At 49.2% G+C, this 21,141-nt stretch overlaps 2 protein-coding genes across 2 annotated transcripts in view; both read right to left on the bottom strand.

Moving 5' to 3' along the window:
- fga (fibrinogen alpha chain) overlaps positions 1–9,687 on the bottom strand; it is a gene marked incomplete at both ends in the record, with an annotated part of 10,059 nt that extends 372 nt beyond the window's left edge. The window contains 8 exons of the mRNA XM_080522056.1: positions 1–287; positions 2,840–3,443; positions 4,148–4,315; positions 4,455–4,553; positions 5,442–5,587; positions 7,314–7,497; positions 9,075–9,176; positions 9,637–9,687. The exon at positions 1–287 is cut by the window's left edge and continues 372 nt beyond it. Of these exons, the coding sequence (XP_080378182.1) occupies positions 1–287; positions 2,840–3,443; positions 4,148–4,315; positions 4,455–4,553; positions 5,442–5,587; positions 7,314–7,497; positions 9,075–9,176; positions 9,637–9,687 (1,641 nt within the window). The remainder of the gene's footprint in view (positions 288–2,839; positions 3,444–4,147; positions 4,316–4,454; positions 4,554–5,441; positions 5,588–7,313; positions 7,498–9,074; positions 9,177–9,636) is intronic.
- Positions 9,688–13,663: 3,976 nt separating this feature from the next.
- LOC308148587 (tripartite motif-containing protein 2-like) lies at positions 13,664–20,941 on the bottom strand (the record flags this gene model as incomplete). Its single annotated transcript, XM_080522060.1, has 13 exons — positions 13,664–13,816; positions 15,067–15,207; positions 15,289–15,359; positions 16,523–16,691; positions 16,783–16,950; positions 17,025–17,128; positions 17,988–18,183; positions 18,265–18,450; positions 18,530–18,668; positions 19,276–19,535; positions 19,615–19,795; positions 20,333–20,481; positions 20,843–20,941. The coding sequence occupies 13 exons, from the start codon at positions 20,939–20,941 to the stop codon at positions 13,664–13,666; spliced, it is 2,016 nt and encodes a 671-aa protein (XP_080378186.1).
- Between the last annotated feature and the right edge of the window lie 200 nt (positions 20,942–21,141).

The raw sequence follows: 21,141 nt of genomic DNA, 5'->3' as shown, positions 1-21,141 counted from the left end.
CTGATTGGTCAGCCGGTGGAGGTGGAGGTTCCCCAGCCAGAGCTCGCCGCGGCCGCGCGCGTCCACCGTGCCGAAGCCGCGCCGGTACTCGTCCCAGGTGCGGTTGAAGTCGAGCGCGGCGCCGGCGCCAACACCGCCGGCGCCGCGCTGCTGCACCAGCAACCAGCCGCCCACCAGCCCGTCCTGGCGGCAGTACACCTGCAGGGGCGCCGCCGCGCCGTCGGGCCGGACCTGAAACAGGCCGCTGGTTTCGCCGTGCAGGTGGTGCTGGAACGCCGCCGCGCAATCTGCAAGCACAAACATAGGCAGAGCGGCGGTTAGCGTGGCGCGGCCGCCCCCGCTAGCCAGACCAGAACTCAACCGCGGGGATCAGAGACGCGCGGCGTCGCCAGACACGTTAGCATCCATCGCTCCTCGCCACCGGGTGGCGGTAATGAGTCCTGCTGCTTTTTGTGATTTTATTTCACGTCTATGAACGAACGTCTGTCACGTTTACCGTTTAAGCTAGCTGGTTAGCATGCTAGCTTCATCGCAACACATTGACGTCGCGACGACTCATTTGTTAATTAGCTTTTATATACTGACGAGAACTTTTACGAAGTTTTCAACAGTTTGTCCAATTTTTTTTTTTACTGTTTTAAACGAGCTTAATATTTTAGCTTTAACAATAAAATAAGTTAGAATTCGTACAAACTTCTATGAACAAACGTCTGTCACATTTACCGTTTAAGCTAGCTGGTTGGCATGCTAGCTTCATCGCAACACATTGACGTCACTTGTTAAAAGCATTAGCATTAGCTTTTAATATCTTAAGCAAAATTTTAAATGTAAAATTTTTTAATCAAATTTCAATATTTGATACTGACGAGAACTTTAACAAAGTTTTCAACAGTTTGTCCATTTTTTTTTTACTCAAGCTTGATATTTTAGCTTTAACAATACAATAAGTTAGAATTCGTACAAACGGAGGCTTTTAAGGTGCCGGATGTAAAACCTCCTCGCCACCGGGTGGCGGTAATGAGTCCTGCTGCTTTTTATGGTTTTATTTCACGTCTATGAGCAAACTTCTGTCACGTTTACCATTAAAGCTAGCTGGTTAGCATGCTAGCTTCTTCGCAACACATTGACATCGCAATGACTCATTTGTTAAAAGCATTAGCATTAGCTTTTAGTATCTTAAGCAAAATTTAAAATGTAAAAAATTCTATCAAATTTCTATTTTTGATACTGACGGGAACTTTAACAAAGTTTTCAATAGTTTGTCCAATTTTTTTTTTTACTGTTTTAAACGAGCTTTATATTTTAGCTTTAGCAATAAAATAAGTTAGAATTCGTACAAACGGAGGCTTTTAAGGTGCCGGATGTAAAACCTCCTCGCCACCAGGTGGCGGCAATGAGCTTTTTATTATTTTATTTTATCGCGAGTAAACGACGCTCCAGCATCTAGCTGGTTAGCATGCTAGTTGCATCGCAACGCATCAACATCAAACACTTGTTGATTTTAAAAACTTTAGCATTAGCTTTAGCCTTTAGCTTCTGAAGTAATGGCGAAATGTTTCCAGTTGAAAAGTATCGACGGTTCTGTGTTAAACGTCATCAACAGTTTTTAAATGTCGCTGAATTTCTTCATTATATTTCATCGCATCAATTTAGCGGATAAAACAAGCTCTAAAATGTCTTATTTCAAAATAAAACATGTTTGTGCGTCATCTTGTTTTTAATTACACTTACCAAGGACGACTATCGCGTCTCGATATGCATTGTTTTGTTTCAACGCGACACAAAAAAAAGACTAAAATAATATTTCCTGGGAAATAATTTGCATATTTACCAAAATTGTCAATTAGCCAATTGAATAACTACAAATGTTTATTTTTATTCATTAAATTTGTATTATTTATTTGACTAATGTTATTGTCAACAGAGTTTAGCCGTTTGGACGAACTTTAAATGAGACGTTTACGCCGATAGACACGATTAGCATTAGAATAACTAACAAAGCCAACAGACGGCTTTCATGTCACGTGACCTTTTGAAGCTCGTGACTGTTTAACTTTCCAGTTTCCTTCAATATACTTTTGTTTTTGATAAATAGTTAAATAGTTAAATCGTCAACCGAATGATTAATTATGTTAATATTGAATTACCAACCATGTTGACGAGTTTGGACAAAGAAAAAGTAGCGTTTCAGCTAATAAATTAAATAATTAATGGAAATTAACGAGCAAAAGAAGCAAGAGACGTTTTTGTTTCTTTCATCTTTAAACCTGCTAAAAGACAGAAGCGGAACTTTTCATGGGTTCTGGAGCAGGAACGTTCTGGTGTGGCGACGCCGTGCATCTCTGCTTCGGTATCTACCGACGATTTCTACGACGTTTTTTTTTAAGTTACAACAGTCGTGGCGAGGGCTAGCTAATCTCCGCTTTTGAAAAAAGAAAAATAAAGCAGAATTTGACACAAGTTTATTGGAGACAAAAAGTTTTAATGTTGACATTTTGTTATTTTGTCAGAGACGTACAGAGTTCAGTTAGCCTCCCATTAGCATTAGCGGCTATCGCTAAAATCCTGGCACCACTCGTTGGATTCTGTTTATCTGAAAGACTTGACAGTTTAGTTTGTAAAAAATTAGCTTCTGTTCAAAATTAGCTCTTTTTAGCCGTTAGCTTCAACGCTAGCAACAATCAACAAAAAACAGCAGGTTCCTTCCTTAGTTCCGCGATGATTTAGCCAGCTAGCTGCTGCTAATGTGGCTCTAGCTAACTGTTAGCTCCTCACGTTTTGTTTGGGGGTTTGTTTTTTTTTGCTAGTTTTTCATTTTGTCACTCAGACGCTTCGGTACCTTTGCCTACATAATCCGCCTGCCGCTGGACGCGCGCCGCGCCCGCCATGCCGCGCGCCTGGAAGTCCGGCACGTCGTCCCCCGCGGTGTCGGTCAGGAAGTCGCCGCCGAACGGATCCGCGAATCCCGACTTGGAGTCTCCCAGGAGGCTCCCTTTAGAGCCGAAGGAGGAGGAGGAGGAGGAGGAGGAGAAGGTGGAGGAGGAGGAGGAGGCGTGGCCTAGCGTGGGGAACAGCGAGCTCAGCCCACCCTTGCTAGCGTCGGCCATGGCCTGGCACCGCGGCCCGCCCTCCACCACCTCCTCCACCCGCTCCACCGGCCCGTCCGCCGTCTGCACCACCGTGCGCCGGATGCTCTTGGTGCAGCTCACGCTCTGCGTGCTCACGTGGCCCAGGTGGTCCAACCCGCCGCCGCCGCCGCCGAACGGGTCGCCGCCGCCGCCGCCCGGCTCCGTGATGGACTTAGAGCAGGAGGAGCAGGAGGTGGAGGAGGTGGAGGAGGTGGAGGAGGTGGACGGGGAGAAGGAGGTACCTGGCACCTTGGAGATGGTCGCCGGGGACGACCTGGAGCCTTCCTGCTCCAGGATCAGGTTCATCGTCGTCACCTGGGGGTCGCGAACCAGCAGAACCAGGAGAACCATCAGAACCAGAGAACTGGCTACTGGTACCAGTACCGGTACCGGTACCGGTACTGGTACTCAAGACCAAAACTGGTCAAAAGTTAGTCTTCAGCCAGATCATCAGTCCAAACTATTCCAGAACCAGTACAAACCAGTCTAGAACCAGTCTAGAACCAGCACAAACCAGTCTAGAACCAGTACAAACCAGTCTAGAACCAGTCTAGAACCAGCTGAAACCAGTTGAAAACCAGTGTAGAACCAGCCTAACCAGTCTAGAACCAGTCTAGAACCAGATGAAACCAGTCTAGAACCAGTCTAGAACCAGATGAATCCAGTCTAGAATCAGCTGAAACCAGTCTAGAGCTGGTCTAGAACCAGCTGAAACCAGTCTTGAACTGGTCTAGAACCAGCTGAAGCCAGTCTAGAACTGGTCTAGAACCAGCTGAAACCAGTCTAGAGCTGGTCTAGAACCAGCTGAAACCAGTCTAGAGCTGGTCTAGAACCAGCTGAAACCAGTCTAGAGCTGGTCTAGAACCAGCTGAAACCAGTCTAGAACTGGTCTAGAACCAGCTGAAACCAGTCTAGAACCGGTCTAGAGCCAGTCTAGAACCAGCTGAAACCAGTCTAGACCGGTCTAGAGCCAGTCTAGAACCAGGCGTTACTTCAACGTGGATCCTGTCGTGACTCACGTCGTTGAACACGTCGACCTTTTGCTGCGCGGCGGTGGCGGCGTCGCCCAGGTCCTTGGACTTGAAGCGGTCGTCGACGACGACGTCCCGGAGCGGGAGACTCTTCATGACGTAGAGCGTCCCCACCGACTCGATGGTCTGGGCCGCCTGGGAGTCCAGCTGCTGGATCTGAGGGGAACCGGTTTGGATTGAAACGCTTTTAATCTGAAACATTTCGGCGTCGCCGGGAAACAAAAGTGTTTCTGTTTCGTCTCAACGACATGAAGTCTGATTTTACGACGGCGTCTTTGGTTCCCGTCGTCCTCACCTGCTTGTCCAGCGAGACGTATCCGTCCCGGTCCACCTGGTGCTCCGAGTACTTAGAGCAGGAACCTTTACAGGCGCGCAGCTTGATGTCGATGTCCACCTGCAGGGGGAGCCAGAGAGCAGCCTTCAGCCAAACCACCGTCTCATTGGACCGCCAGGCGCTAGGTACGCTAACCAACGACGCTTCTCTGCTTTTAAATCTCATTAATTCACGCTGTACGATTTTAACAATAAGTTAGCCACTAGCTAGCTACGCTGTACAGTTTTAACAATAAGTTAGCCGCTAGCGAGCTACGCTGTATGATTTTAACAATAAGTTAGCCACTAGCTGGCTACACTGTACGATTTTAATAATAAGTTAGCCGCTAGCTAGGTACGCTGTACGATTTTAACAATAAGTTAGCCGCTAGCTGGCTACGCTGTACAATTTTAACAATAAGTTAGCCGCTAGCTGGCTACGCTGTACAATTTTAACAATAAGTTAGCCGCTAGCTGGCTACGCTGTACGATTTTAATAATAAGTTAGCCGCTAGTTAGCTACGCTGTATGATTTTTACAATAAGTTAGCCACCCACGTGCTTTTATTACATCATGTTTTTTCGTGTCTAGCATCTATTTGGATTTAGCGCTGATAATTTTATACCGCATTTCTATTGGTTAGCTAGTTGATGTAGCAGCGTCACCATCGCCTCAATATCTGATGCTGGTTGTCGTTGGTCGCCATGACGACCATCCTTGAACTCGTCTCACGGTGCAAAACATCAAAAGGGTTTTGATGTTTGCGCGTATTAGCTTTGGTTCTGTTCTGTTTGCTAACGTCACGGCCGCGGCTTGAGCCTCATCAATCGAAGGAATTGTAAGAACGTTTGTTTTGTAGCGTATTCGTAGCGTATAGAGCTGCGTCGTCAGATCCGTCTGGACGGTTCTGATCACGTTCTACTGGTTTAGCTCTACGATGGCTAGCATTAGCGGCACGTAGCGCCAGTACCTCCAGCCGCTGCATCTCCACCACCTGGTCCTTGACGCGGTCCTTCATGGCCGCCAGCGTCCTCATCTGCCGGTCGATCTTGATCTTCATGTCGGTGATTCTCTGCCGCAGCCTTTGAGCAAGGTCGTAGTAGTTGGTGTTGCTGCCTTGGTGCCGAAAACACAAAGAGACGAGCGTCAATCCTGCGCTCGCTAGGACTTTCAGTAGAAAGTGGTTTTCTTTTAACCACCGGCAACAACGTTTGCTAGAAATATCTTTTTAGAAAAACTGCTGGAGAACCCAGTGGAGAACCCTGAGGAGAACCCAGTAGAGAACCCAGTGGAGAACCCTGAGGAGAACCCAGAGGAGAACCCAGTGGAGAACCCTGAGGAGAACCCAGAGGAGAACCCAGTGGAGAACCCTGAGGAACCACACGTCTACTGATATTTACTTCAAAAGGAATTCATCACGACTGTTTTTTAATTATGTTTCTACATTTTATGTTTTCTGGTTTTCTGAGGATGTAAAGAGTCTTTAAGTGTTTTAAAAATCAAATGTATTTTTTTTTTCTTAACTTGCTGGAGAACCCAGTGGAGAACCCTGAGGAACTCCTCCCAACTCCAGTCTGAACGACTGAAGGTCAGAGTCAGTCGATACGCCGACGACGCCTTGCTTTCTGTTTCCATGTGGCGCGCAGTTTGTTGTGTTTGTTGGTTTGTTATGTTTGTTGGTTTGTTATGTTTGTTGGTTTGTTATGTTTGCTATGTTTGTTGTGTTTGTTGTGTTTATTGCTTCTGTTATGTTTGTTGCATTTGTTGCGTCTGTTATGTTTGTTATATTTGTTATGTTTGTTATGTTTGTTATGTTTGTTATGTTTGTTATGTTTGTTGCTTCTGTTATGTTTGTTATGTTTGTTATGATTGTTATATTTGTTATGTTTGTTATGTTTGTTATGTTTGTTATGTTTGTTATGTTTGTTGTGTTTGTTATGTTTGCTATGTTTGTTATGTTTGTTATGTTTGTTGTGTTTGTTATGTTTGTTATGTTTGTTGCTTCTGTTATGTTTGTTATGTTTGTTATGTTTGTTATGTTTGTTGCTTCTGTTATGTTTGTTGCATTTGTTGCATTTGTTGCGTCTGTTATGTTTGTTATGTTTGTTATGTTTGTTATGTTTGTTGTGTTTGTTGGTTTGTTATGTTTGTTGCTTCTGTTATGTTTGTTGCTTTGTTGCGTCTGTTGCTTTGTTGCGTCTGTTATGTTTGTTATGTTTGTTATGTTTGTTATGTTTGTTATGTTTGTTATGTTTGTTGTGTTTGTTATGTTTGTTATGTTTGTTGCATCTGTTATGTTTGTTATGTTTGTTATGTTTGTTATGATTGTTATATTTGTTATGTTTGTTATGTTTGTTATGTTTGTTATGTTTGTTATGTTTGTTATGTTTGTTGTGTTTGTTATGTTTGTTATGTTTGTTATGTTTGTTGTGTTTGTTATGTTTGTTATGTTTGTTATGTTTGTTATGTTTGTTATGTTTGTTGCTTCTGTTATGTTTGTTATGTTTGTTATGTTTGTTATGTTTGTTATGTTTGTTGCTTCTGTTATGTTTGTTGCATTTGTTGCATTTGTTGCGTCTGTTATGTTTGTTATGTTTGTTGCGTCTGTTATGTTTGTTATGTTTGTTATGTTTGTTATGTTTGTTGTGTTTGTTGGTTTGTTATGTTTGTTGCTTCTGTTATGTTTGTTGCTTTGTTGCGTCGGTTGCTTTGTTGCGTCGGTTGCTTTGTTCCGTCGGTTGCGTTTGTTGCATCTGTTGCGTCTGTTCTGTCTGTCGCGTTGTTGCGTCTGTTGCGTTGTTGGTCTGTTGCGTTGTGTTGTTGTTGTGTTGTGTCGCCTCACCAGAGTCCAGGACGAGCTTCTCCTTGATGAAGTCGTACGTCTGTTTGGACACGTGGTCGGTGGATCGGTGTTTGGCGGTGTTCTGGTCCAGGAGGCTCCGGATCTTCTCGATCCTCTTCAGGAGGCCGTGGTCGTTCTTGTCCAGCAGACCCTGGATCCTGCAGCCCGACGGACATTTAGTCCCCTGGAGGGACAACAGACCGTCTGTCCTGCCTCACAACAACGGACACAATCAAGTCCGTTGTCCAGGAGGACGAGTCCCAACGTTCACATTCATCCTTTGTTGTGTCAAAATAAATGTTGAAAAAAACAATAACGTGAAAATAAACACGATGAAAATGACGCTAAAGCTAATCTGTTGACTTCACTTCTACTTTCTGCTTTTCTTTTAACTTCTTACGAAGCCTGAATGACCGACACTCCCCTGTGTCCCTGAACGCCTCACATAGAGGACCATGGTCAGAGTACTTTGATTGGAGTACTTTGATTGGAGTACTTTGATTGGAGTACTTTGATTGGAGTACTTTGATTGCTGGACTTTCGTAACATTTTCTTTGCATTTTTTTGTGTTGGTAGCATGTTGTTGGTAGCGTGTTGTTGGTAGCATGTTGGTAGCATGTTGTTGGTAGCATGTTGGTAGTATGTTGTTGGTAGCGTGTTGGTAACGTGTTGGTAGCATGTTGTTGGTAGCATGTTGGTAACGTGTTGGTAGCATGTTGTTGGTAGCATGTTGGTGGTAGCGTGTTGTTGGTAGCATGTTGGTAGCATGTTGTTGGTAGCATGTTGTTGGTAGCATGTTGGTAGTATGTTGTTGGTAGCGTGTTGGTAACGTGTTGGTAGCATGTTGTTGGTAGCATGTTGGTAACGTGTTGGTAGCATGTTGTTGGTAGCATGTTGGTAGCATGTTGTTGGTGCGTGTTGGTAGCATGTTGTTGGTAGCATGTTGTTGGTAGCGTGTTGGTAGCATGTTGGTAGCATGTTGTTGGTAGCATGTTGTTGGCAGCGTGTTGGTAGCATGTTGTTGGTAGTATGTTGTTGGTAGCGTGTTGGTAGCATGGTGTTGGTAGTGTGTTGTTGGTAGCGTGTTGGTAGCATGTTGTTGGTAGCATGTTGGTAGCATGTTGTTGGTGCGTGTTGGTAGCATGTTGTTGGTAGCATGTTGTTGGTAGCGTGTTGGTAGCATGTTGGTAGCATGTTGTTGGTAGCATGTTGTTGGTAGCGTGTTGGTAGCATGTTGTTGGTAGTATGTTGTTGGTAGCGTGTTGGTAGCATGGTGTTGGTAGTGTGTTGTTGGTAGCGTGTTGGTAGCATGTTGTTGGTAGCGTGTTGGTAGCATGGTGTTGGTAGCGTGTTGTTGGTAGCATGGTGTTGGTAGCGTGTTGGTAGCATGTTGGTAGTCTGTTGTTGGTAGCGTGTTTGTAGTATGTTGTTGGTAGTGTGTTGGTAGCATGTTGTTGGTAGCATGTTGTTGGTAGCGTGTTGTTGGTAGCGTGTTGGTAGCATGTTGTTGGTAGCGTGTTGGTAGCATGTTGTTGGTAGCGTGTTGGTAGCATGGTGTTGGTAGCGTGTTGTTGGTAGCGTGTTGGTAGCATGTTGTTGGTAGCGTGTTGGTAGCATGGTGTTGGTAGCGTGTTGGTAGCATGTTGTAGGTAGCGTGTTGGTAGCATGTTGGTAGCATGTTGTTGGTAGCATGTTGGTAGCATGTTGTAGGTAGCGTGTTGGTAGCATGTTGGTAGCATGTTGTTGGTAGCATGTTGGTACCCAGTCGTCGCTGGTGCAGAAGGGCCACTCCTTCTTCGTGGCACATTTGTCCGCTCTGGTTCCGTGTTCCACCGGTCGAGCTCCTCGGGGGTCAATTGGACCCTGAACACAAGAAGGCCGGAGCTTCAGGGACGCCTCGGAGACCTACGCTATGTATCGTCAGCGTATCGTCAGCCTATCGCCAGCGTATCGTCAGCCTATCGTCAGCGTATCGTCAGCATAGCATCAGTGTATCGTCAGCGTATCGTCAGCCTATCGTTAGCGTATCGTCAGCATAGCATCAGTGGATCGTCAGCCTATCGCCAGCGTAACGTCAGCATAGCATCAGTGTATCGTTAGCGTATCGTCAGCATAGCATCAGTGGATCGTCAGCGTATCGTTAGCTTATCGTCAGCATATCGTCATCGTAACGTCAGCGCATCGTCAGCGTATCTTCAGCGTATCATCAGTGTATCATTAGCATATCGTCAGCGTATCGTCAGCGTATCATCAGTATATCGTCAGCATATCGTCGGCATATCGTCCGCGACGTTTCGTTGACAAAGTGACGATTCTGACTCACCGAGGCTGAAGCGGCGCAGATCAAACAGACGAGTAACGCCAGACGCTCCATCTTCTCTTCTTCTCTCTTCTCTGTTTCCCTCAAACGCCTCCGACGCTCCATTTCTACCCTCTGAAGCCCCGCCCACCCCGCAAGCCCCGCCCACCACCCACTTCCATGACTCAGCAGGTCAAATTTCATTTCTCTGACTTACCGAAAACTTTGTTCCTCGGAACAAACAAACTGGTGGACCAGATCAATAGAACACACACACACACACACACACACACACACACACACACACACACACACACACACACACACACACACACACAGTGTTTGCTTTAACTTCCAGTCAGTTTGTTCAGTTCTTCAGTTTTCGGTACAAAACAAATTAAATCAATAAATCTGAGTCGACGTGTTTGTTTCTGTTCGTGTGTCGAGTCGTAGGAGACGAGGAGCCGGCGGGGGGCGTGGCCTATCTTGTGGCCACGCCTCTGTAACGCCAGCTGATAGCAAAATGATTCAACGACGAAGACGAGAGATCAAGGTCGAAACTTGTCAACGGGTTGAAAAACCGGCTGAACAAAAAGAGAGTAAAAGGAAAAAACAAAAAACAAAAGAGAAAAAACCACAAAAAACAGTTAAAAAGCGACTTGCTTCAAGAGCAGAAAGGAGAAAATACAGAAACGATAACGGAGCAAACTGATTATTTGTTTATTTGTTAGATTTGAACCAACGTGTGAACTGGACTTTAGTGGTCTGGCAAAGTGACGTCGACGGACGACGACTTGTCAACAAACAACGACTCGTCAACCCACGACGACTCGTCAACCCACGATGACTCGTCAATAGACAACGACTCGTCAGGTGTCTATGGTGACGACTCGTCAACAGATGACTCGTCAACAGACGACGACTCGTCGACTGTGGATGACTCATCGACGGACGACGACTTGTCAACAAACAACGACTCGTCGACAGACGACCCGTCCACAGACGACGACTCGTCAACAGGCGACGACTCGTCAACGACAGTAAAAGACAATCATGATGCAAACGTATAAGAAAAGAAGAAGTACACTTACGTTAAAATGCACATGTTGGAGAACAATCAAACCTGAAAATGACTCAAATTAAATAAATAAATAAATAAATAAATAAATAAATAAATAAATAAATAAATAAATAAATAAATAAATAACAGAGCTCAGTTCACCGTTTCCCAAGGCCTCGTTTCCACGGCAACGGTTCCAGGCGAAAGCTAAAGCGTTCTTAGATCGGTTTCCATGACGACGTCACGGACAGGGAGGCGGGGTTACAGGTCGGGGGGGGCGGGGCCGTGACATCATTGCTGCCCGTCCACACGTTTCACGATTCCCTCCTCAAACGCCGGGTCGCCTTGACGGTCGGACGAAGACGGTTACGTGAAACGGCGTTGCCATGTGGGCGGGGTCCGAAAACGCACACTTTGGAGAAAATGGCTCCACCTGGTGGAACGCCGCCACCGACGTTTTCCGAACCGTGTAACGAGAAACTCCTCCGGAACCGAAATGCAGAAACGAGGCGTTTTCCCTTGAAGCGTCGCCGTGGAAACGAGGCCGTGGTTCCAGCAGCGTTTGTTCTTTCACCTACGGGTTCTGGCGTTGGAACCGCCCGTCCTCCAGAAGAACCGTTCTCTACGAAGTTCCTCCAGACCCGCCGCCTCGCGTCTACTCGTGGAAATGTAACTTACTCAACTTCAAGTAACTTTTAAATGCTGGATAGAAACGTCACATGACGACCGGCGGGGAACATGAGCTTCACAGCGGAAAACTTGATGCGTTGCCATGACGACCGTCATGGGCTGAGAAAGGCATGCACTCTAGAACCATTGTTGTTCTGTCCAATGTTTGTGGAAGTCATTCTGGAGTCGTCCTCAGAGAAGGAAGCAGAACGTTCTAGAACCATTGACAGAGAATGAAGCAGAACATTCTAGAATAAATCAGAACATTCTAGAACCCTTGACAGAGAATGAATCGGAACGTTCTAGAACCATTGACAGAGAATGAAGCAGAACATTCTAGAATAAATCAGGACATTCAAGAACCCTTGACAGAGAATGAAGCGGAACATTCTAGAACCATTGACAGAGAATGAATCGGAACGTTCTAGATCCATTGACAGAGAACGAAACAGAACATTCTAGAACCATTGACAGAGAATGAATCGGAACGTTCTAGAACCATTGACAGAGAATGAAGCAGAACATTCTAGAATAAATCAGGACATTCAAGAACCCTTGACAGAGAATGAAGCGGAACATTCAAGAATACTTTAAATAAATTGGAGACAATGTCAAAGAGTGACTTAGAACATTCTAGAACCTTGCATAAAATTAATTGAACAATTCTCGAATCCTCCGGGGGAAAAAATGAATTAGAACATTCTAGAATCCTTGAAAAAGATTGAATCGGAACATTCTAGATTCTTTTGACAAAGAATGAATCCGAATATTCTTGAACCATTGACAGAGAATGAAACGGAACATTCTAGAACCATTGAAACAAATTGGAACATCCTCAGCCATGACTTGGAACGTTCTAGATTCCTCATCAAAGAATGAATCGCAACATTCTGGACTGTTTGATGTCGGCAGAGAACAATTGAAGACCCTCTAGAATCTTTGAGGGTTTGGAACGCTCTAGAACCCTCAGACGCAGATCGTTCAGATCTAGAATCCTCGAGGGTTTGGAACGCTCTAGAACCCTCAGACGCAGATCATTCAGATCTAGAATCCTCGAGGGTTTGGAACGCTCTAGAACCCTCAGATGCAGATCATTCAGATCTAGAATCCTCGAGGGTTTGGAACGCTCTAGAACCCTCAGATGCAGATCATTCAGATCTAGAATCGTCAGAGAAAATGAATGGTTCCAGAAGAGACGGAGAAACATGGACCCTCTAGAGAAAACAAGCCTGTCGATCGTTATTAATCCTGAATATGCTGATTATTTTTTAAACATGGAACCGTTGAAGGTATTCTCACAAATACATATATATAATATATATATATATCGTAAATACTCATAGGCTTTTTTTGTGTTTCCGTCCGCAGCGGAAATCTAGAAAGAGACACAAGGTGCCTAGCGTAGCATGTTAGCATGGATCCAGTATTTTATCGGAATATTGAGACACTTGAATTAAAACGTTGTCGTTATTTACGTTTGGTCACGAAACGAAACACTTGGATGATTCTGCAGTAAAACGTGTCTTTTAGTAGATTTTTTAGCGATTTTCCGGATATTTTTCCCCTCAACGTTTGGTGACGTTCTGGAAGTGAAGAGCGCCGGCCGTACGGAGGTTCTGGCTCCACATCGCGAAGGAAGAACAATTACAAGCTTGTCGTAAACAAATACAACGTTCCACAACGTTCCACAACGTTCCACAACGTTCCACAACGTTCTCAGAGCGCCGGCGACGTCCGACGGGCTGAAGGACGTCCGAGTCGTCTCGCAAGTCTCGTTTGGTTTCGTCTGTTTTTTGCGTCACATCCGCCGCGAGCAGAACCGGAGACTGAGACGGAATTCCTCGGTACCTTGGAAACGCAGTAGTACTAAACAACCGCTAAAAGTCACGTTTACCTAGTAGAGAAGTGACAGATTCTAGAGTTGACGATCCTAAATGTGCGAGTCTTGAGGTACTGACGGGACGTCGGACGTCGTTCAGCTCGTCTTTCACCGACGGCAGAACCTTGAAGAACCTTCAATCCTCCAAATACGTTTTTCGTGAGTCCATGCGTTTGATGCTTTTCATTCATGGGAAATGAAGCAGAGGATTTCTTAAAGTCGGCTTTTCTAGAACCCTCCGTCGTTCCGTGACGCCGGGACGTCGGACCTCTTTGTTCCGTCGTTGCGTAACCCTCGTCTCCTCGCCGCTTCTTCCTCTCCTCGTTTTCCGTGAAAGTCTGGTTTCCGTCGCGGCATCCCAACAGTCTCATGCAGTTCCGTTCAGTCTGACATCGTGCGCCTCGCCGCCGCCGCCCGGCCCCCGCCGCCCCGCCCGGCCCCCGTCACTGCAGGTAGCGGTAGACTTTGAAGCAGTGGTTGCCGGAGTCGGCGACCACCACGTGACCGTCCGAGGTCAGCGCCAGGCCCTGCGGTCCGTACAGCGGGTCGGCCGACGTGTTGATGTACGACAGGAAGGAGCCGCTGCCGTCGAACACCTGGAGCGGAGAGGTAGTGAGACTTTACAAGATGGCGGCTCACCGCTGACCCCTGCTGGAGGGACGCGCCAATCAAAGTACTAATATGAGGCGGAATATTCACCTTTAGGAACTTGCCAATACCGAGTACCGATACCAGTACTAACCTCTAGCTACTTCCTGACACTGAGTACTGATACCAGTACAAACCTTTAGCTACTTCCTGATACCGAGTACCGATACCAGTACTAACCTTTAGCTACTTCCTGATACCGAGTACCGACACCGGTACTACCCTTTAGCTACTTCCTGATACCAAGTACCGATACCAGTACTAACCTATATCTACTTCCTGATACTGAGTACTGATACCAGTACAAACCTTTAGCTACTTCCTGATACCGAGTACCGATACCGGTACTAACCTCTAGCTACTTCCTGATACCAAGTACCAATACCAGTACAAACCTTTAGCTACTTCCTGATACCGAGTACCGATACCAGTACTAACCTTTAGCTACTTCCTGATACCGAGTACCGATACCGGTACTAACCTCTAGCTACTTCCTGATACCAAGTACCGATACCAGTACTAACCTTTAGCTACTTCCTGATACTGAGTACTGATACCAGTACAAACCTTTAGCTACTTCCTGATACCGAGTACCGATACCAGTACTAACCTTTAGCTACTTCCTGATACCGAGTACCGATACCGGTACTAACCTCTAGCTACTTCCTGATACCAAGTACCAATACCAGTACAAACCTTTAGCTACTTCCTGATACCGAGTACCGATACCAGTACTAACCTTTAGCTACTTCCTGATACCGAGTACCGATACCGGTACTAACCTCTAGCTACTTCCTGATACCAAGTACCGATACCAGTACTAACCTATATCTACTTCCTGATACTGAGTACAGATACCAGTACAAACCTTTAGCTACTTCCTGATACCGAGTACCGATACCGGTACTACCCTTTAGCTACTTCCTGATACCAAGTACCGATACCAGTACTAAGCTTTAGCTACTTCCTGATACGGAGTACCGATACCAGTACTAAGCTTTAGCTACTCCCTGATACCGAGTACTGATACCGGTACTAGCCTTTAGCTACTTCCTGATACCAAGTACCGATACCAGTGCTAGCCTTTAGCTACAAACGACGTCGCTGATGGATGACATCACACAAAACTCGCAGAGTTGTATCGGTATTACACCGTGCAGTATCGGACCCATACCCGGTATCGCCATGATCACAGTACCTGTATCCTGCTGTTGCCCCAGTCGGCGACGATGATGTTGCCGTTGACGTCCACCGCCACGCCGGTAGGGGCGTTGAACTGCCCGTTTCCTTCGCCGTTGGAGCCGAACTTCAACACCAACTCGCCGTCGAGGGTGAAAACCTGAGCGGGACGCCATGGGGTCGTTTGTACGGTCGCCCAACGTGACGAGGCAAGGACAAGCTTTGGTTCAATGTACGGTACCTTCACAGAGTGGTTATGAAAGTCCGTCACGATGATTTCATTGTTCTTGTTCACGGCAGCAAAGTGCGGACCTTTACGACACAAAACACAGAAACACGCTGTCTTTAGGCACGACTCTGAAGTACTGGAGCTAGCTGCTGTAGCTAGCTGGTGTAGCTAGCTGCTGGAGCTAGCTGCTGTAGCTAGCTGCTGGAGCTAGCTGGTGTAGCCAGCTGCTGGAGCTAGCTGCTGGAGCTAGCTGGTGTAGCCAGCTGGTGTAGCTAGCTGCTGTAGCTAGCTGGTGGAGCTAGCTGGTGTAGCTACCTGCTGTGGCTAGCTGGTGGAGCTAGCTGGTGTTGATAGCTGGTGTAGCTAGCTGTTGTAGCTAGCTGGTGTTGCTAGCTGGTGGAGCTAGCTGGTGGAGCTAGCTGCTGTAGCTCGCTGGTGTTGCTAGCTGCTGTAACTAGCTGGTGTAGCTAGCTGGTGTAGCTAGCTGGTGTTGCTAGCTGGTGTTGCTAGCTGGTGTAGCTAGCTGGTGGAGCTAGCTGCTGTAGCTCGCTGGTGTTGCTAGCTGCTGTAACTAGCTGGTGTAGCTAGCTGGTGTTGATAGCTGTTGTAGCTAGCTGGTGTTGCTAGCTGGTGTAGCTAGCTGGTGTAGCTAGCTGCTGGAGCTAGCTGCTGTAGCTAGCTGCTGTAGCTAGCTGCTGGAGCTAGCTGGTGTAGCCAGCTGCTGGAGCTAGCTGCTGTAGCTAGCTGGTGTAGCCAGCTGGTGTAGCTAGCTGGTGTAGCTACCTGCTGTGGCTAGCTGGTGGAGCTAGCTGGTGTTGATAGCTGGTGTAGCTAGCTGTTGTAGCTAGCTGGTGTTGCTAGCTGGTGTTGCTAGCTGGTGTAGCTAGCTGGTGGAGCTAGCTGCTGTAGCTCGCTGGTGTTGCTAGCTGCTGTAACTAGCTGGTGTAGCTAGCTGGTGTTGCTAGCTGGTGTTGCTAGCTGGTGCACAACTTTTTAAAACACTCAACTCGTCTCAATGGATTAGGGTAAAATGCAACTTTTCAAAAATACTCGATCTCCATAGAAACACGCAAAAACAACTTGTTTGAAAATGCCCCGACGCATCTTTACGTACATCGGGGCCAAACGCAAGTTTTTAAAACTTCCCCATGTCTATCAAGGCGGGAAAACTCAATTCTGTGAAAGGTCTCCGTGGAAACGGCGGGTTGTCCAGGTGACGCGCCGTGGCGCTAGCCGAGCAAACCACCTGCGAACTGTTTGTCTCCGTTGCCGCGGCTACCGAACTTGGCCACCAGCTTGCCGCCGGGCTGGAAGATGAAGACGGTGCAGGCCTTGTTGTCCACCACGATCACGTGACCGTTCTGGTCCACCGACACGCCCTTCGGCCCCATCAGCCGCCCGGCGCCCAGCTTGGCCTGGAGGTCAAGAGGTCACAGGTCAGAGAAGCTCCGCCCCCCCAACCCCCTCCTCCCACAGGACTCCGCCCACCTTCCGCGCCACGCCCACCTTGAACTTCCCCTCGCCGGAGAAGATGCTGACCCACTTGTTGTCGTAGTCGGCGATGATGATGTCACCGCTGGGGTGCACCGCCACGCCGGTGGGGCGCTGCAGTTGCCCCGGCGACCGCCCCCGCACGCCGAAGCGAGTCTTGAACTCGCCGTCGTTGGAGAAAACCTGGAGGGGAGAGGCGTCGTTCAGCGCCACCGCCGTGCCGCGACCCCCCGCGGCGCGGCGGCGCCCGTCCTCACCTGGACGCACTGGTTGTTGCTGTCGGCGATGAGGATGCGCCCCCCGCTGGAGGCGGCCACGCCCTGCAGGTTGGTGAACTCGCCCTTGTTCCGCCCCTTCGTTCCTGCGGAGAAAGAGGCGGGACTCCTCCGTTACCGGCTCCGCCCCCTCTGTTACCGGCTCTCAGGCTCCGCCCCCTACGTTACTGGCTCACAGGCTCCGCCCCCTCCCTCCGGGGTTGCCGGTTCTAATCTGCACTTTGTCCTGAATTTGATTGACTTTTAATCTGAAAATCACAATTGTCTGTTTTTCCTGTAAAACTTTGGATTTGATCTTATTCTGTTTTCATCTGTTCATCCCTCCATCATCTGTTCATCCCTCCATCATCCCTCCATCATCTGTTCATCCATCCATCCATCCATCCATCCAGCATCCATCCATCCATCCATCCATCCATCCATTATCTGTTCATCCCTCCATCATCTGTTCATCCTTCCATCATCCCTCCATCATCTGTTCATCCCTCCATCATCCCTCCATCATCTGTTCATCCCTCCATCATCCATCCATCATCTGTTCATCCATCCATCATCCATCCATCATCTGTTCATCCATCCATCCATCCATCCAGCATCCATCCATCATCTGTTCATCATCCATCATCTGTTCATCATCCATCATCCGTTCATCCATCCATCATCTGTTCATCCATCCATCATCTGTTCTACCATCCATCCATCATCTGTTCATCCATCCATCCATCATCCATCCATCGTCCGTTCATCCATCCATCATCCATCATCCCTCCATCATCTGTTCATCCATCCATCATCCATCATCCATCATCCATCATCCATCATCCATCATCCATCATCCATCATCCCTCCATCATCCATCATCCCTCCATCATCCATCATCCATCATCCATCATCCCTCCATCATGCACCACATCAATCTAGAAAGCGGCGGTAAGTCGTCCCGACCGATCCTGAAGATGAGGTCGTCCTCTATGGGGTTCTGGGTTTTGCGCCGCGGCGTCCCCAGGGCGCTGCTCGCCCGCTTTGATCCCTTCTTCTTCTGTCCGGGCGACTTCCCCCGCCGCTTGGCGCCGTCGGACGAGCCGGTGGACGGCGTGGCGTTGGCGGCGGAGCTGGTGGCGGTGGTGGTGGACGGCGACACCTGGAACGGCGGATCGGCGGCGTTAATCCAGGTTCAAAAAAAGAGCCGCGGTCGCCTTCCCGCCGCCGCCGCCGCACTCACCTCCACCTCCACGTCGGCCATCTTGGCCACGGTGAGCTTGAACGGACTTCCTTTGATGTGCTGGTCGTACAGACGCAGCGCCAGCGAGAAGTCGCCCTCCTTCGGCACCACGTACAGGAACTCGTACGTCCCGTTCTTGTGGTCGACGATCTCGCCGTCCACGATGCTTCCGTCCGGCGTGAACACCTGAAGGCCACACGACGTTTTGGCGGCTCGCGGCGGTTTGTGGAAGTCGCTTTGTTGGTTAGAGGAAGTGAAAACTGACCTCGGCGGACAGGATGGCGTTGCCGCTCTTGCACGCCCCTCCGGACTTGTCTCTGGTTACTATGGTGACCGAGGCAGGATGGCCCACAATGCATTGCTCCAGCCCGGCGCCCATGGCCTCGCTCTGGCTCGCCACCGCGCTGCAGGAGGACGGATACTGTCAGTTACTGGGGTTTCCAGGGACGTACCGATACCACGGCTTTAAATGTACAAATAGTTACCAAGTACCTACTGGCCAGTACTGAGTACTGATACATTACTAACCTGTAGCTACTGGCCGATACTGCGTACCGATACCAGTGCTAACCTGTAGCTACTGGCCGGTACTGCGTACCGATACCAGTGCTAACTTTTAATTACTGGCCGATACCGATTACTAACCTTTTGCTGCTTGATACCAAGTACCTATACCAGTACTAACTTGTAGTAACTTGCAGATACTGAGTACCGATACCAATGCTAACCTGTAGCTACTGGCCGATACCAGTGCTAACCTCTAGCTACTGGCCGATGCTGCGTACCGATACTTGTGCTAACCTGTAGCTACTGGCCGATACTGTGTACCGATACCAGTGCTAACCTGTAGCTACTGGCCGATACCAGTGCTAACCTTTAGCTACTGGCCAATACTGCGTACCGATACCAGTGCTAACCTGTAGCTACTGGCCGATACTGAGTACCGATAGCAGTGCTAACCGTTATCGTCTCTCTACCTGACGTAGTTGTGTCCGGCCCTCGGCGCCTCACCTGGTGGTGACGATGGTCCCCAGGTTGTGTATGGACTTCCTCAGGCCGTCCGTCTCCAGAACCAGGTCCAGCTGGTCGTTCTCCTGCGGCTCGCAGGGCAGAACCATACCGGTCAGCTCCCCCAGCCGCTCCGCCAGCTCGCGCTCCGCCGCCACGCCGGACGCACACGCCTCCGCCGCCGCCGCCTCCTCCAGCTGGGCGCAGGCGGCCGCCACGTCCGCCTCCCCCCGCGCCAGGCCGTCCACCTGCGCCTGCAGCACCTGCAGGAACAGGCCCCGCCCCCCCCGCGGTGAGAGGGCGCGCGGTCGTTCACCGTCGCCGCGGCGGCGGGAGCCTTACCTTCTGCTTCAGGCCGTACGTCACCTCCAGCTCCATCAGCAGGACGCTCTTCCGCACGTCCAGCTGCTTGTGCAGGTCCTCGAAGCTGGACTGGACGTCCTCCTCGATGGACGCCCTCTGATTGGTCAGCTGCTGGAGGATCTCCTTCACCGAGGACAGCGCCTCCGTCACCTGAGGGAGTCTTCAGACCCACAACCAATAGAAGACACGTTTCTATTTCGATCACTGCTAACAGTCGCTGCTAACAGTCACTGCTAACAGTTCCTGCTAACAGTCACTGCTAACAGTCACTGCTAACAGTCACTACTAACAGTTCCTGCTAACAGTCACTGCTAACAGCCACTACTAACAGTTCCTGCTAACAGCCACTGCTAACAGTCACTGCTAACAGTCACTGCTAACAGTCCCTGCTAACAGTCACTGCTAGCAGCCACTACTAACAGTTCCTGTTAGCAGTCACTGCTAACAGTCACTGCGAACAGTCACTGCTAGCAGCCACTACTAACAGTTCCTGCTAACAGTCACTGCTAACAGTCACTGCTAACAGCCACTACTAACAGTCACTGCTAACAGCCACTACTAACAGTTCCTGCTAACAGCCACTGCTAACAGTCACTGCTAACAGTTCCTGCTAACAGTCACTGCTAACAGCCACTGCTATGTGTAGGGTTGTGAAAAGCATTTCCCCCCGTTTCCATGGAGACGGCCCCCAGGTGACCTGTTGGCGGCGGCACTGAGCCGGTCCTGCAGACCCCCCCGGTGCCGGTCCAGGGCCCGGCTCAGGGACACCCGGTCGTGGTCCTCGTGCTCCGGGAGACAGTCGTCACACAGGAAACAGTCGCAGGACGAACACTGGAACTCCAACACCTGGACACAACATCTGCTGAGTCAGGAGACGCCTGGGAGGGAGGGAGGGGTGGAGGGAGGGAGGGAGGGAGGGAGGGATGAGGGAGAGAGGGAGGGAGGGAGAGAGGGAGGGAGGGAGGGAGGGAAGGAGGGGTGGAGGGAGGGAGGGAGGGAGGGAGGGATGAGGGAGAGAGGGAGGGAGGGAGAGAGGGAGAGAGGGAGGGAGGGAGGGAGGGAAGGAGGGGTGGAGGGAGGGAGGGAGGGAGGGATGAGGGAGAGAGGGAGGGAGGGAGAGAGGGGTGGAGGGATGGAGGGAGGGATGGAGGGAGGGGTGGAGGGGTGGAGGGATGGAGGGAGGGATGGAGGGAGGCCCCTCTCCTACCTTCCCAGCATGCACCAGGCAGGCGTTCTTCCCGGGTGGAGCCTCCAGGACGGTGCACTCCTCACTGCTGCTGTCTGGGGAGTGTTGGTGGGCCTCCATCGGACCTCCAGACCCCCCCGACCCGCCCCCCAGGGGGAGGGGCTTCACCTCGCTGCTCAGAGGGGGCGGGGCTTCACGATACGGCTCACAGGGGGCGGGGCTTCACGATGCAGCAGGCGGTCAAACACTTAGCGTGCGGCTTGAATCGTGAAGTTTCCATTTAAATGTTACGTCTGTTTCCGGGCGTGGCCTCGGCGCCG

The sequence above is a fragment of the Blennius ocellaris genome (genome assembly GCF_963422515.1).
Source record: "Blennius ocellaris genome assembly, contig: SCAFFOLD_97, whole genome shotgun sequence".
NCBI lineage: Eukaryota > Metazoa > Chordata > Actinopteri > Blenniiformes > Blenniidae > Blennius > Blennius ocellaris.
The sequence above is the reverse complement of the archived record's forward strand: the minus strand, read 5'-3'. Positions and strand labels throughout refer to the sequence as shown.